Genomic DNA, 18,063 nt, shown 5'->3' with positions numbered 1-18,063 from the left:
TAATTCCATTATGTAATTTTAACTGGATTTTCAAATAACCCACTTAGGGAAAATATTCTATCAGAGATTATTAAAAAAAAAAAAAAGGAATGTTTGGATGCTGTTCGATGTTGTGCGGAAATTATGAAACATTTAACCGAATGCAACTTTAACTCATCAGATTAATTACAGTTTTAATTCATCAGATTAATTTTACATTGCTATAATATATTTAAATATATTATACTTATATATTATATTATATTATATTATAATATTATTATTTATAATATATAAATAATATTATTGTTATTTATATATTATATATTATATTTATAAATATATATATTTAATAAAGCAAAAACCATTATTACCTTAATATTTGAATACGTCATACTTTCTGTCTGATTTAACGAATTCTCATTGTATTAGCACAAAATGCTTCAATCATAAAACCAATATTTTCATGCTTTTAGTTACTCCTCTGTGACTGAAATACGCGAGAAAATTATTCTTTATACCAGTAGGAAATTTTTTAATAATCTTCATGTTTTACTTAATGAAATTTTCGTCTTGAATAAATAGAAATATATTTCTGATATCACTTACCTGCACATTCTTCCCATCCATTTGGCTCGAATCCCTTTGCGCAAGTGCAATGCGCCCCGTCATTAATGTTAAAACTACATTCGTTTGGAGATGGACATTTTTCCAATTCTCGTTCATTACAAGTTTTTCTCTCTATTTCAAGAAGAAACGTTGAGTAAGGTAATGATAAACAGGTCGATGTGAAGTAATTATTAAAAATAGTTTTTAAGTAATTTAAAAATTCATTGTTACATATAAGAACGTTTATATTATTCCTAATAATCATCTGCTTCAAATAAAATATTGTGGCACAAAATGTTCGTAACTAATGAAAGCATTTGTGTATTCGTCTCAAACTAAATCCGAAAGTCTAAATTCATTCCGAACTTCACATATTTAAGGAATATTATCTACAATTACTAAATATATGAAGATCCAAAGGCTTAATTCGGCCACATAACTTATTTAGGATAAGGGATATTACATCCCATATTGTTTCTTAGCCGAATAAGAAACTCAAAGAGTTTCGTGCCGAATATAAAGTTCCGCGATTCCAAGCGAAAGTAAATACCTGGATAGCAACAACTGACCCTTAAGGTAGTGCAAGCTGAGGCAACTCATAGCAAAGGTGGATCAAGTACCGATCACTATTGTTGATATTTACCCATAATGTGAATTTGCTCCTAGGAGCTGTATTACTGTTCTACATTATGAGAGAAGGTCACTACCAAGACTGGTTTCAACCTTTATTGAGGTGTATTTAAGTAAAGACCTCTCAAAAATTAGGACGATCCCTAGGCCACTCCATAGTGGCCGAAAGACCGTCCGACTCAGCGTAGTTCCACTCAGTGACAGGGTCTCCTCGTCACCGAGAACTTCTCAGCGTTGGCTCTAACTAGTGGCAGGCTCACCCCACTACCAGCCAGATCCATAATCTCAGCGGTGGCCCTATTCAGAGACAGGCAAAAACCTATCCTAAGCAGAGTCTCCCATATATATCCAGCATCTACCTCTCATCAGTGAGTAGATAGACCTAGTTAATAATACCCACATAACATAACATAACATAACATAACATCATTGGCCAGAAGAGTGAAGCAAGATGCTTTTATTCCCCGTTGTCTAATAGGGAGAATGAATTGAAGGAAAAATTTATGAGCTGAGATGCTGTTCGATGTTGTGCGGAAATTATGAAACATTTAACCGAATGCACTACTTTAACTCATCAGATTAATTACAGTTTTAATTCATCAGATTAATTTTACGTTGCTATAATATATTTAAATATATTATACTTATATATTATATTATATTATTATATTATATTATATTATAATATTATTATTTATAATATATAAATAATATTATTGTTATTTGTATATTATATATTATATTTATAAATATATATATTTATTAAAGCAAAAACCATTATTACCTTAATATTTGAATACGTCATACTTTCTGTCTTATTTAACGAATTCTCATTGTATTAGCACAAAATGCTTCAATCATAAAACCAATATTTTCATGCTTTTAGTTACTCCTCTATGATTGAAATACGCGAGTAAATTATTCCTTATACCAGTAGGAAATTTTTTAATAATCTTCATGTTTTACTTAATGAAATTTTCGTCTTGAATAAATAGGAATATATTTCTGATATCACTTACCTGCACATTCTTTCCATCCCTTTGTCTCGAATCCCTTTGCGCAAGTGCAATGCGCCCCGTCATTAATGTTAAAACTACATTCGTTTGGAGATGGACATTTTTCCAATTCTCGTTCATTACAACTTTTTCTCTCTATTTCAAGAAGAAACGTTGCGTAAGGTAATGATAAACAGGTCGGTGGGAAGTAATTATTAAAAATCGTTTTTAAGTAATTCAAAAATTCATTGTTACATATAAGAACGTTTATATTATTCCTAATAATCATCTGCTTCAAATAAAATATTGTGGCACAAAATGTTCGTAACTAATGAAAGCATTTGAGTATTCGTCTCAAACTAAATCCGAAAGTCTAAATTCATTCCGAACTTCACATATTTAAGGAATATAATCTACAATTACTAAATATATGAAGATCCAAACGCTTAATTCGGCCACATAACTTATTTAAGATAAGGGATATTACATACCATATTGTTTCTTAGCCGAATAAGAAACTCAAAGAGTTTCGTGCCGAATATAAAGTTCGGCGATTCCAAGCGTAAGTAAAAACCTGGATAGCGACAACTGACCCTTAAGGTAGTGCAAGCTAAGGCAACTCATAGCAAAGGTGGATCAAGCTCCGATCACTATTCTTGATATTTACCCATAATGTGAACTTAGCTCCTAGGAGTTGTATTACTGTTCTACATTATGAGAGAAGGTCACTACCTAGACTGGTTTCAACCTTTATTGAGGTGTATTTAAGTAAAGACCTCTCTAAAAATTAGAACGATCCCTAGATCACTCCATAGTGGCCGAAAGACCGTCTGACTCAGCGTTGGCTCTACCTAGTGGCAGGCTCACCCCACTACCAGCCAGATCCATAATCTCAGCGGTGGCCCTACTCAGAGACAGGCAAAACCCTATCCTAAAAATTTTTTAATATTCTTCATGTTTTAGTTAATGAAATTTTCGTCTTGAATAAATAGAAATATATTTCTGATATCACTTACCTGCACATTCTTCCCATCCCTTTGTCTCGAATCCCTTTGCGCAAGTGCAATGCGCCCCGTCATTAATGTTAAAACTACATTCGTTTGGAGATGGACATTTTTGCAATTCTCGTTCATTACAAGTTTTTCTCTCTATTTCAAGAAGAAACGTTGAGTAAGGTAATGATAAACAGGTCGGTGTGAAGTAATTATTAAAAATCGTTTTTAAGTAATTTAAAAATTCATTGTTACATATAAGAACGTTTATATTATTCCTAATAATCATCTGCTTCAAATAAAATATTGTGGCACAAAATGTTCGTAACTAATGAAAGCATTTGAATATTCGTCTCAAACTAAATCCGAAAGTCTAAATCCGAATGTTTAAATTCATTCCGAACTTCACATATTTAAGGAATATTATCTACAATTACTAAATATATGAAGATCCAAAGGCTTAATTCGACCACATAACTTATTTAAGATAAGGGATATTACATCCCATATTGTTTCTTAGCCGAATAAGAAACTCAAAGAGTTTCGTGCCGAATACAGAAACTATATTAAGTTCGGCGATTCCAAGCGTAAGTAAATACCTGGATAGCGACAACTGACCCTTAAGGTAGTGCAAGCATAGCAAAGGTGGATCAAGCTCCGATCACTATTGTTGATATTTACCCATAATGTGACCTTAGCTCCTAGGAGCTGTGTTACTGTTCTACATTATGACAGAAGGTCACTACCTAGACTGGTTTCAACCTTTATTGAGGTGTATTTAAGTAAAGACCTCTCTAAAAATTAGGACGATCATTAGACCACTCCATTGTGGCCGAAAGACCGTCCGACTCAGCGTTGTTCCACTCAGTGACAGGTTCTCCCCGTCACCGAGAACTTCTCAGCGTTGTCTCTACCTAGTGGCAGGCTCACCCTACTACCTGCCAAATCCATAATCTCAGCGGTGGCCCTACTCAGAGACAGGCAAAAACCTATCCTAAGCAGAGTCTCCCATATATATCCAGCATCTACCTCTCATCAGTGAGTAGATAGACCTAGTTAATAATACCAACATAACATAACATAACATAACATAACATCATTGGCCAGAAGAGTGAAGCAAGATGCTTTTATTCCCCGTTGTCTAATAGGGAGAATGAATTGAAGGAAAAATTTATGAGCTGAGATGCTGTTCGATGTTGTGCGGAAATTATGAAACATTTAACCGAATGCTCTACTTTAACTCATCAGATTAATTACAGTTTTAATTCATCAAATTAATTTTATGTTGCTATAATATATTTAAATATATTATACTTATATATTATATTATATTATTATATTATATTATATTATAATATTATTATTTATAATATATAAATAATATTATTGTTATTTATATATTATATATTATATTTATAAATATATATATTTAATAAAGCAAAAACCATTATTACCTTAATATTTGAATACGTCATACTTTCTGTCTGATTTAACGAATTCTCATTGTATTAGCACAAAATGCTTCAATCATAAAACCAATATTTTCATGCTTTTAGTTACTCCTCTATGATTGAAATACGCGAGTAAATTATTCCTTATACCAGTAGGAAATTTTTTAATAAACTTCATGTTTTACTTAATGAAATTTTCGTCTTGAATAAATAGGAATATATTTCTGATATCACTTACCTGCACATTCTTCCCATCCCTTTGTCTCGAATCCCTTTGCGCAAGTGCAATGCGCCCCGTCATTAATGTTAAAACTACATTCGTTTGGAGATGGACATTTTTCCAATTCTCGTTCATTACAAGTTTTTCTCTCTATTTCAAGAAGAAACGTTGCGTAAGGTAATGATAAACAGGTCGGTGTGAAGTAATTATTAAAAATCGTTTTTAAGTAATTTAAAAATTCATAGTTACATATACGAACGTTTATATTATTCCTAATAATCATCTGCTTCAAATAAAATATTGTGGCACAAAATGTTCGTAACTAATGAAAGCATTTGAGTATTCGTCTCAAACTAAATCCGAAAGTCTAAATCCGAAAGTCTAAATTCATTCCGAACTTCACATATTTAAGGAATATTATCTACAATTACTAAATATATGAAGATCCAAAGGCTTAATTCGACCACATAACTTATTTAAGATAAGGGATATTACATCCCATATTGTTTCTTAGCCGAATAAGAAACTCAAAGAGTTTCGTGCCGAATACAGAAACTATATTAAGTTCGGCGATTAAAAGCGTAAGTAAATACCTGGAGAGCGACAATTGACCCTTAAGGTAGTGCAAGCTGAGTCAACTCATAGCAAAGGTCGATCAAGCTCCGATCACTATTCTTGATATTTACCCATAATGTGAACTTAGCTCCTAGGAGCTGTATTACTGTTCTACATTATGAGAGAAGGTCACTACCTAGACTGGTTTCAACCTTTATTGAGGTGTATTTAAGTAAAGATCTCTCTAAAAATTAGGACGATCCCTGACCACTCCATTGTGGCCGGAAGACCGTCCGACTCAGCGTTGTTCCACTCAGTGACAGTTTCTCCCCGTCATCGAGAACTTCTCAGCGTTGGCTCTACCTAGTGGCAGGCTCACCCCACTACCTGCCAGATCCATAATCTCAGCGGTGGCCCTACTCAGAGACAGGCAAAAACCTATCCTAAGCAGAGTCGCCCATATATATCCAGCATCTACCTCTCATCAGTGAGTAGATAGACCTAGTTAATAATACCCACATAACATAACATAACATAACATCATTGGCCAGAAGAGTGAAGCAAGATGCTTTTATTCCCCGTTGTCTAATAGGGAGAATGAATTGAAGGAAACATTTATGAGCTGAGATGCTGTTCGATGTTGTGCGGAAATTATGAAACATTTAACCGAATGCACTACTTTAACTCATCAGATTAATTACAGTTTTAATTCATCAGATTAATTTTACGTTGCTATAATATATTTAAATATATTATACATATATATTATATTATATTATTATATTATATTATTTTATTATATTATTATTTATAATATATAAATAATATTATTGTTATTCATATATTATATATTATATTTATAAATATATATATTTAATAAAGCAAAAACCATTATTACCTTAATATTTGAATACGTCATACTTTCTGTCTGATTTAACGAATTCTCATTGTATTAGCACAAAATGCTTCAATCATAAAACCAATATTTTCATGCTTTTAGTTACTCCTCTATGATTGAAATACGCGAGAAAATTATTCCTTATACCAGTAGGAAATTTTTTAATATTCTTCATGTTTTAGTTAATGAAATTTTCGTCTTGAATAAATAGAAATATATTTCTGATATCACTTACCTGCACATTCTTCCCATCCCTTTGTCTCGAATCCCTTTGCGCAAGTGCAATGCGCCCCGTCATTAATGTTAAAACTACATTCGTTTGGAGATGGACATTTTTGCAATTCTCGTTCATTACAAGTTTTTCTCTCTATTTCAAGAAGAAACGTTGAGTAAGGTAATGATAAACAGGTCGGTGTGAAGTAATTATTAAAAATCGTTTTTAAGTAATTTAAAAATTCATTGTTACATATAAGAACGTTTATATTATTCCTAATAATCATCTGCTTCAAATAAAATATTGTGGCACAAAATGTTCGTAACTAATGAAAGCATTTGAATATTCGTCTCAAACTAAATCCGAAAGTCTAAATCCGAATGTTTAAATTCATTCCGAACTTCACATATTTAAGGAATATTATCTACAATTACTAAATATATGAAGATCCAAAGGCTTAATTCGACCACATAACTTATTTAAGATAAGGGATATTACATCCCATATTGTTTCTTAGCCGAATAAGAAACTCAAAGAGTTTCGTGCCGAATACAGAAACTATATTAAGTTCGGCGATTCCAAGCGTAAGTAAATACCTGGATAGCGACAACTGACCCTTAAGGTAGTGCAAGCATAGCAAAGGTGGATCAAGCTCCGATCACTATTGTTGATATTTACCCATAATATGACCTTAGCTCCTAGGAGCTGTGTTACTGTTCTACATTATGACAGAAGGTCACTACCTAGACTGGTTTCAACCTTTATTGAGGTGTATTTAAGTAAAGACCTCTCTAAAAATTAGGACGATCCCTAGACCACTCCATTGTGGCCGAAAGACCGTCCGACTCAGCGTTGTTCCACTCAGTGACAGGTTCTCCCCGTCACCGAGAACTTCTCAGCGTTGTCTCTACCTAGTGGCAGGCTCACCCTACTACCTGCCAAATCCATAATCTCAGCGGTGGCCCTACTCAGAGACAGGCAAAAACCTATCCTAAGCAGAGTCTCCCATATATATCCAGCATCTACCTCTCATCAGTGAGTAGATAGACCTAGTTAATAATACCAACATAACATAACATAACATCATTGGCCAGAAGAGTGAAGCAAGATGCTTTTATTCCCCGTTGTCTAATAGGGAGAATGAATTGAAGGAAAAATTTATGAGCTGAGATGCTGTTCGATGTTGTGCGGAAATTATGAAACATTTAACCGAATGCTCTACTTTAACTCATCAGATTAATTACAGTTTTAATTCATCAAATTAATTTTACGTTGCTATAATATATTTAAATATATTATACTTATATATTATATTATATTATTATATTATATTATATTATAATATTATTATTTATAATATATAAATAATATTATTGTTATTTATATATTATATATTATATTTATAAATATATATATTTAATAAAGCAAAAACCATTATTACCTTAATATTTGAATACGTCATACTTTCTGTCTGATTTAACGAATTCTCATTGTATTAGCACAAAATGCTTCAATCATAAAACCAATATTTTCATGCTTTTAGTTACTCCTCTATGATTGAAATACGCGAGTAAATTATTCCTTATACCAGTAGGAAATTTTTTAATAAACTTCATGTTTTACTTAATGAAATTTTCGTCTTGAATAAATAGGAATATATTTCTGATATCACTTACCTGCACATTCTTCCCATCCCTTTGTCTCGAATCCCTTTGCGCAAGTGCAATGCGCCCCGTCATTAATGTTAAAACTACATTCGTTTGGAGATGGACATTTTTCCAATTCTCGTTCATTACAAGTTTTTCTCTCTATTTCAAGAAGAAACGTTGCGTAAGGTAATGATAAACAGGTCGGTGTGAAGTAATTATTAAAAATCGTTTCTAAGTAATTTAAAAATTCATAGTTACATATACGAACGTTTATATTATTCCTAATAATCATCTGCTTCAAATAAAATATTGTGGCACAAAATGTTCGTAACTAATGAAAGCATTTGAGTATTCGTCTCAAACTAAATCCGAAAGTCTAAATCCGAAAGTCTAAATTCATTCCGAACTTCACATATTTAAGGAATATTATCTACAATTACTAAATATATGAAGATCCAAAGGCTTAATTCGACCACATAACTTATTTAAGATAAGGGATATTACATCCCATATTGTTTCTTAGCCGAATAAGAAACTCAAAGAGTTTCGTGCCGAATACAGAAACTATATTAAGTTCGGCGATTCCAAGCGTAAGTAAATACCTGGATAGCGACAACTGATCCTTAAGGTAGTGCAAGCTGAGGCAACTCATAGCAAAGGTCGATCAAGCTCCGATCACTATTCTTGATATTTACCCATAATGTGAACTTAGCTCCTAGGAGCTGTATTACTGTTCTACATTATGAGAGAAGGTCACTACCTAGACTGGTTTCAACCTTTATTGAGGTGTATTTAAGTAAAGATCTCTCTAAAAATTAGGACGATCCCTGACCACTCCATTGTGGCCGGAAGACCGTCCGACTCAGCGTTGTTCCACTCAGTGACAGGTTCTCCCCGTCATCGAGAACTTCTCAGCGTTGGCTCTACCTAGTGGCAGGCTCACCCCACTACCTGCCAGATCCATAATCTCAGCGGTGGCCCTACTCAGAGACAGGCAAAAACCTATCCTAACCAGAGTCTCCCATATATATCCTGCATCTACCTCTCATCGGTGAGTAGATAGACCTAGTTAATAATACCCACATAACATAACATAACATAACATAACATCATTGGCCAGAAGAGTGAAGCAAGATGCTTTTATTCCCCGTTGTCTAATAGGGAGAATGAATTGAAGGAAAAATTTATGAGCTGAGATGCTGTTCGATGTTGTGCGGAAATTATGAAACATTTAACCGAATGCACTACTTTAACTCATCAGATTAATTACAGTTTTAATTCATCAGATTAATTTTACGTTGCTATAATATATTTAAATATATTATACTTATATATTATATTATATTATTATATTATATTATTTTATTATATTATTATTTATAATATATAAATAATATTATTGTTATTTATATATTATATATTATATTTATAAATATATATATTTATAAAGCAAAAACCATTATTACCTTAATATTTGAATACGTCATATTTTCTGTCTGATTTAACGAATTCTCATTGTATTAGCACAAAATGCTTCAATCATAAAACCAATATTTTCATGCTTTTAGTTACTCCTCTATGATTGAAATACGCGAGTAAATTATTCCTTATACCAGTAGGAAATTTTTTAATATTCTTCTTGTTTTACTTAATGAAATTTTCGTCTTGAATAAATAGAAATATATTTCTGCTATCACTTACCTGCACATTCTTCCCATCCCATTGTCTCGAATCCCTTTGCGCAAGTGCAATGCGCCCCGTCATTAATGTTAAAACTACATTCGTTTGGAGATGGACATTTTTCCAATTCTTGTTCATTACAAGTTTTTCTCTCTATTTCAAGAAGAAACGTTGAGTAAGGTAATGATAAACAGGTCGGTGTGAAGTAATTATTAAAAATCGTTTTTAAATAATTTAAAAATTCATTGTTACATTTAAGAACGTTTATATTATTCCTAATAATCATCTGCTTCAAATGAAATATTGTGGCACAAAATGTTCGTAACTAATGAAAGCATTTGAGTATTCGTCTCAAACTAAATCCGAAAGTCTAAATTCATTCCGAACTTCACATATTTAAGGAATATTATCTACAATTACTAAATATATGAAGATCCAAAGGCTTAATTCGGCCACATAACTTATTTAAGATAAGGGATATTACATCCCATATTGTTTCTTAGCCGAATAAGAAACTCAAAGTGTTTCGTACCGAATATAAATTTCGGCGATTCCAAGCGTAAGTAAATACCTGGATAGCGACAACTGACCCTTAAGGTTGTGCAAGCTGAGGCAACTCATAGCAAAGGTGGATCAAGGTCCGATCCCTACTTTTGATATTTACCCATAATGTGAACTTAGCTCCTAGGAGCTGTATTACTGTTCTACATTATGAGAGAAGGTCACTACCTAGACTGGTTTCAACCTTTATTGAGGTGTATTTAAGTAAAGACCTCACTAAAGATTAGGACGATCCCTAGACCACTCCATAGTGGCCGAAAGACCGTCCGACTCAGCGTTGTTCCACTCAGTGACAGGCTCTCCTCGTCACCGAGAACTTCTCAGCGTTGGCTCTACCTAATGGCAGGCTCACCCCACTACCAGCCAAATCCATAATCTCAGCCGTGGGCCTACTCAGAGACAGGCAAAAACTTACCCTAACCAGAGTCTCCCATATATATCCAGCATCTACGTCTCATCAGTTAGTAGGTAGACCTAGTTAATAATACCAACATAACATAACATAACATAACATAACATAACATAACATCATTGGCCAGAAGGGTGAAGCAAGATGCTTTTATTCCCCGTTGTCTGATAGGGAGAATGAATTGAAGGAAAAATTTATGAGCTGAGAGCTCGCCCTTGGGGGGGGGGGCACGGAGATTAATCATTGTTGCAAATATTTAGGATGGCTTTTGGCCTCTTGTATTTGAAGACGTCAGTTTCGTCATAGTTTGCTGCCTGTTTAACTAGATCGTTGGGATGTGTAGAGATCTTTGAGAAGAATTTTTCTGCTGTAGTTAGTAGGAAGGATTAGATGTAAGGGATGTTTGTATCTCTATGCAGTTGTACGTTCCTTACAAACCATGGTGCATCCAATATCATGCGCCAACACCTAATTTTCACTCTCAGTAGCCTGAGGATTTTGGTGTCGGATGTGTGGCTCCAGGCTAGATGCATATGTCACCATGGGGCGGAACGTCAGCAGGTAGAGGAGCACTTTGATTCTGGTATTTAGTTTGCTTTTTTCTATTTATTAGAGGGTAAACTTGTGCAATGGTTTTAGATGCCTTCGTGCATAAGGCTTTGATGTGTGGGTTGAAAGTTAATCTTTTTTCCAGAATTACTCCAAGATATTTTGTTTCTGTTTGCCTGAGGATTTTGGTGTTGAATAGATAAAGGTCCCCATGGGAGTTACCATTCTTCTGGTGAAAAGTATCGCTACACTCTTTTGGGGATTCACTTGTAATCTCCATTTGGAGAACCATTGTTCTAGTTGTAGCAGGTTTTCTTGCAGTTTTTTAGTGACAAGATCTGGTCGTAGAAATCTGGCAAGTACTGCTGTGTCATCCGCATAAAAAGCTAAGATGGATGACATTGGGTTGTGTGGGATGTCTGCCATATAAATCGAGAATAAGATCGGTGCCAGTAGGGAACCTTGAGGAACTCCCGCAGAGAATCCATCGCTGACTTGAAACTGTACCATTTATTTTGACTTGTATGCGTCTGTCCTGGAGGTAAGATTTAATTAGGTGGACGATACTTGATGGTATGCCTGCTGAAATGAGTTTGTGTAGTAATCCCAAGTGCCATATCTTGTCAAAAGCTTTCGCTATGTCTAGGAAGACTGCTCCAGTGTGTTGGTGCCAATTGTAACCGGTGGTGATGTATTCAATTATCCTATGAATTTGTTGAGTAGTACTGTGATGTTGTCTAAAGCCAAACTGTTCCTTAGGAATGATATTTAACTCATTTACTGAGGCTTGGAGTTTAGAGAGAATGATTTTTTCGGCAATTTTACCTAAATTTGAGATTAGGCTGATGGGTCGATAGTTTTCAGGCAGGTGTGGATCTTTACCTGGTTTATACGCTGGGACCACATCTGCGACTTTCCAATAGCTGGGGAAATAGTTAAATCGGAACATGGCGTTGATTATGGTGGTGAGATATACGACAGCTCTTCGGGGCAGCAGTTTAATTATTCTATTTGATATGCCTTCTGGGCTAGGGGCTTTTTTATTCTTTAGCTTCTTCAGAACTTCATAGATTTCCGCTGGTGAGGTGTTTGCAGGCTTGTTGTTGCAGATGTCGGTGAGTTTTAGTGCATGTCTGATATGGAGGTATATTTTATAGATATGCTTGTAGTCCAAGTTGTCGTATGTAGGTCTACACTGTTTTTCTAGGTTCTTTGCTATTTCTTCAGCTTTTTCTGCGTCCGTGTATACTGGTCCCATGTCTGACTTGAGTGGGGGAAGAGATTTGTTTTTGTTTCTGAGACTTCTTAATATGTTCCAGATGGAGTGTTCGCCGGGTGATACAGAGGCTAGTTTGGCTTCCCATGTTTCGTTTCTGTGAACTCTAAGTGCTTCTCTTACTTCATTGTTAAGTTTATTCTGGTAGTTGGCTTGGCTTAAGAGTGGTTTTGATAGAGGTGACAACCTTTATGGCTGTGTTGATTTGCTGAGTCAGGCTTTTGACAGTATTTTCAATTTCTTTTATGGATCTGATGTGAGGGACAGGTCCAATGTGTTCTGGTAGTACTTCTGTTAGTTTTTTCCATGAGATAAAGAAGTGGGGAGGAGGCAGCAGTTGTTCTTGCTTTCCCAGCTGGAGCAGGATTGGGTTGTGATCAGATGTCAGCTCGTTTAAAGAGTCTAGGCTATACTGTAACTTTATTTTTTGTAATATAGCAATGTCAAGTATGTCGGCTGTGCCATACGTACTATGATGTGTTGATTCTGCAGGGCCTGCAACCACTGCATAATTTGAACTGGAGTAGCTAAAGAGTGTGTAGCCGTTTCTGTTTGTGGTTTTACTGTTCCATGCCGGGTATTTCGCGTTTAGATCACCGGCAATGATGACTTGATCTTTATTGCCTAGGACGGTATCTAGATCTGAATATAGTAGATTCTTTGATGGAGGGTTGTAAGCTGCATAAAGTGTTAGTTTCTCAGCTGAGGTAGTGGGTACTACTATTTCTGTGAGCTCTAGATTTCTGGTTGAGGGGCTGGTTACAGAGTGGTGATCGATGTGGTTTTTTTATGAAAATGGCGGTGCCTCCTCCTCTGTAGTTTATTCTGTCATTCTTGTGGAGGAGGTATCCTCTAACTTTGGGGTTGTCTACTGGTCTTAAGTGGGATTCGTTTATTAAGATGATGTCTGGGTTGTATCTTTGTGCAAACTCTTGGAGTTCCAGAATCTTGTTTCTAAGTCCGTTTGCGTTCCAAGCGATGATCTGTAAGAGAACTGGAGTGCTTTTATTTTTATGCATTTATGAGAGCTGCTAGGATGGATTGGGTTTCTTGTAGAAATCTTTTTCTGGAGTCCGATATGGGGTTTGATTTGCTGAAGTCTTGCAGCATATTTGCAAGAGAGTTTGTAATGACGGCTGCTAAATTTGGGTTGTACTGCTCCTGAGCGGTCTTTGTTGAGCGGACTACATCTGCGTAGGACTTTGTCTGTCGATTGAGGTTTGCTTCGATCGGGGCTTCTGGTTGCGGCAGTTGGTTTTGTATCATGTTTGTCAAGTTCCGGAGCCTTGAGAAGTTGGAGCTACTGGTTTTTGTAGATTAGTAGAGTGAGCAGATAGTCTGTTTTTTGGGTGTTGTATACATCCTTTGTAGTTTGCTGGATGCGGGCCCCCACAGTTTGCACATTTAGCCGGGGTGGATTTTGGCTTGGTGCAGGTATATGTGGGGTGGCTCACCCCGCATTTTAAGCACTTGTATTCTGCTTTACATAATCTCTTGGCATGACCATATTATTGGCACCTGTTGCACTGTCACAATGAGGTTCTTTTTCTTAGTGGTTCTGGGCTGGTTTTAGCCCAAAAATTGAAGTTAGGTCATATATTTTATTAATACCAAGTCTGTAGCGACAGAACTTAGATCCCTTCTATGAGAATTGCCAAGATGTGTTCTAATAAATTACTAAATATATGAACAGCCAAAGGCTTCAATTCGGCGCATAACTTATTTAAGATAAGAGATATTACATCCCATATTGTTTCTTAGCCGAATAAGAAATTTAAAGAGTTTCATGCCGAATATAGAAACTATATAAAGTTCGGCGATTCCAAGCGTAAGCAAATACCTGGATAGCGGCAACTGACCTTTAAGGTACTGCAAGCTGTATGGGATGTAATATCCCTTATTTTAAATAAGTTACGTCGCCGACTTGAAGTCTTTGGCTCTTCATATATTTAGTAATTTATTAGAACACCTCTTCGAAATTCTCATGGAAGGGATGCAAGTTCTGTTCGCTACAAACTTGGTATTATTAAGGTTTTTCACCGATTAGAAAAAATGGCGGCCCGTGTGTTAGTGTGTTGTGTCGTGTATTATCGATGATGATTTGTGTTGGTATTAGTTCAGTGCGATAGTTTGAATGATAAATGATATATATAGAGGTAAGTGTTCTTCATTTTCTGAGGTTTTTTAAGGTAAAATATTTGCTACTGATGCTGGTAGATCGATTTGATCTACGGGATGTATAAATATAGAGTAACACTTTATTGCTGGTAGACACCTAAGAGTGTCTACGGGATTTGCTAGTGGACCCTCAAAAGTCCACAGGATTGTCTTTGCCTGCTCGGGGCACCTGAGGGATCTCTACTCTTTCTCCATCTGTGTCTCAACACATTTTAAATTCTTGAAATGGCAAAACTTCTGAATGAGACCAAATTCGAAGAAGTTTACAGGGAATTCCTCAGACTGGGAAAGCTACTGAGTGATAATTGGCCGGGAAAAGTTAAACTGTATGACACGTTTCCCCCCGAATGTGTCTCAGACGCTGTCGCTAAAGATCATTTAGAGTCGATGCCTTCTACTCCTTCAGACTTTGTAGAAGTGCGTGCTCGCAAAAAGCAAAGAACAACAGAAGAACCGCACAATGACAATACTGTAATGGAACAGGATTCTCAGGGTTCGGACGCCGCTACTTCTCCCAAAGAAAAGGTGCCTCCGGTCATCCTTAGAGAAAAACAAAAGTGGGCAGCTTTACGATCCACAATGTCCAATCTGCATATTGGCTTCATTAAGGCCAAAAACATGGATGAAGGCATAAAGATTCAGCCAGCAACAGTGACAGACTATAGAAGGTTGACCAAAGAACTGGACGACAGAGGCATCCAGTATCATACCTTTGCGCTCAGTTCGGAAAAAAATTTAAAAGTAGTCCTTCGTGGTGTCTGTGAAGACATTGACACAGCAGAAATCGCTGCTCACATAAATTCTCAGGACCTGCCACCAGTCAAGGTCAGCAGAATGTACAAAACAGACAAAACTCCCATGCCATTAGTCCTTGTTGAGATTCACAAAATATATAAGGATATCTACAACTTAAAAACAGTCTGTGGTCTCATCGTCACACCGGAACCACTCCGTAAAAGATCATCTTCTGGGCAGTGCCACACGTGCCAAAAGTTTGGCCATGCCCAGAATCTATGCAGAGCAGAATATAGATGTTTAAAATGTGGAGACAGCCACCCAACCAATACCTGCACTAAGCCAAGGACCACCTCGGCCAAATGTGCCAACTGCAGTGGCCCTCATCCGGCGAACTACAAAGGATGTACTCAACACCCAAAGAACAGACGGATAGAGGCAATCAGTCAGCCCTCCTCCTACATTACAAGAACACCAGCGGCCCAGACATCAAAACCGGAGACTCAGCGGCCACAGTCGGAGACCTGCAACCAAAAGCAAACAAGAAGTTATGCCGATGTGACCCGTACAATCAGGCCAATTCCAGAACAAAATCAACCAAGAGCACCTATAAACCTAACAGCTATTATCACGGCCTCACTAGCTAATATGCTACAAAATTTTAGCCTATCAAACCCTACCGAAACCTCCACTAAAAGATTTCTTCGTGAAACACAGGTCATCCTCACAGCTCTCATAAATGAATAGAAACAAACTCATTCCAGCATCTCTTCAAATAGTTGCTTGGAACGCAAATAGCCTCAAAAACAAAATCCTGGAACTCCGTGCCTTCACATCTAGGTATCAGCCAGATGTTATTCTAATCAGTGAAACTCATCTAAGACCCTCAGACAATCCTACAATAAGGGGCTATCACCTATACAGAAATGACAGACTACTCTACAGAGGCTGTGGCACTGCCATCTTCATTAAAAACTACATTAAGCACCACTCTGTGAGCATTTCTTCAACCACTAACCTTGAGATCACAGGAGTGGAAGTAGTCACCAGCTCCACTGGCAAACTGAAAATCTACTCAGCTTACAACCCTCCCCAAAAATCTCTACTTCACTCTGATCTAAATGCCATCTTAGGCATCAGAGGGCCCACCATTATTGCCGGGGATCTGAATTCCAAGCATCCTGCGTGGAATTGTTCAACCACAAACAAGAATGGTTGCATCCTTTTCAATTACTTAGGATCAAGCAACGCTGTTGTGGCAGGCCCCACCGAACCAACTCATCTCAGTACGTTCGGCACTGCTGACATCCTGGATATAGCTATCCTGCAGGATATTAAACTTCAGTACAGTATCATACCTATGGATGAACTATCATCCGATCACAATCCAATTCTACTACAGCTGGGAAATCAGGAATTCCTGTGTCCTCCTTCTCACTCCTACATTGTATGGGAAAGACTGTCAGCAGCACTCAAGGATTATATTGGACCAGTTCCTCACATATGAACAAAAGAAGAAGTAGAAACTGCAGTTACAAATCTCACACAACAAATTAATTCTGCTATAAAGGTAGCTTCCTCCTACAAATCTGCCCGCAAGCCAGATCGTTTGCCTGAAGACATTATGAACTTAATCAGAGATAAAAACAGAGCTCGAAAAAGATTCCGTAACACGTGTGCACCACAAGACAAAATAAATCTAAACAGACTAAATGAGGCAGTAAGAGATGCACTGAAAGCTCATAGAGACTATGTATGGGATGAAAAGTTATCCTCCATTTCACCTAGTGATCACTCCATCTGGGGACTACTGAAAAATACCAAAAACAAAGGCAGATCCCTTCCCCCAATATTAACTGATCAGGGCCTTGCTCACACAGATGTGGACAAAGCAGAGGTTATAGCGCCCAGCTTGGAAGAGCAATGCAGGCTTTCGTATGGAAACCTTGACTTTGACCACATACATAAGATTCACAGCAAAGTCAGACACTCACTCAAACTTCCTATCACCAGCACTGACCATATTGCATCAACATCACCTGTTGAGATATATGACATTATTAAAAATTTAAAGAACAAAAAAGCTCCTGGACCAGACGGCATTACTAATCGTGTGATTAAACTTCTGCCCCGGAGGGCAGTAGTGTACCTGACCAGTATAATAAATGCAATTTTAAGATTTCACTATTTTCCTTCCACCTGGAAACTGGCTGACGTAATTCCCATACATAAGCCAGGCAAAGACTCACACCTACCCCAAAATTATCGTCCAATCAGTCTCATCTCAAATCTGGGTAAGGTTGCAGAGAAGGTCATCCTTTCACGACTTCAGACCTCAATAAATGACCTAAACATCCTTCCAAAAGAACAGTTTGGTTTTAGGCAACACCATAGTACTACCCAGCAAATCCACAGAATTGTTGAATACATCACAACCAGCTACAACTGGCGCCAGTGCACAGGCGCTGTTTTCCTAGACTTAT

General features: G+C 36.5%; 1 protein-coding gene across 1 annotated transcript in view; it reads right to left on the bottom strand.

Annotated features, from left to right (window-relative positions):
* Positions 1-18,063, bottom strand: part of LOC150110359 (uncharacterized) — a 138,769-nt gene that overhangs the window by 35,665 nt on the left and 85,041 nt on the right. The window contains exons 4-10 of the mRNA XM_090396474.1: positions 9,894-10,025; positions 8,220-8,351; positions 6,565-6,696; positions 4,895-5,026; positions 3,230-3,361; positions 2,238-2,369; positions 589-720 (exon numbers count right to left, since the gene is read on the bottom strand). Of these exons, the coding sequence (XP_090252600.1) occupies positions 589-720; positions 2,238-2,369; positions 3,230-3,361; positions 4,895-5,026; positions 6,565-6,696; positions 8,220-8,351; positions 9,894-10,025 (924 nt within the window). The remainder of the gene's footprint in view (positions 1-588; positions 721-2,237; positions 2,370-3,229; positions 3,362-4,894; positions 5,027-6,564; positions 6,697-8,219; positions 8,352-9,893; positions 10,026-18,063) is intronic.

The sequence above is a fragment of the Typopeltis vanoorti genome, chromosome 1 (assembly GCF_054136105.1).
Source record: "Typopeltis vanoorti isolate ZY-2024b chromosome 1, IOZ_Tvanoo_1.0, whole genome shotgun sequence".
NCBI lineage: Eukaryota > Metazoa > Arthropoda > Arachnida > Uropygi > Thelyphonidae > Typopeltis > Typopeltis vanoorti.
Note: the sequence above shows the minus strand (reverse complement) of the source record. Positions and strands in the feature narration are given on the sequence as shown.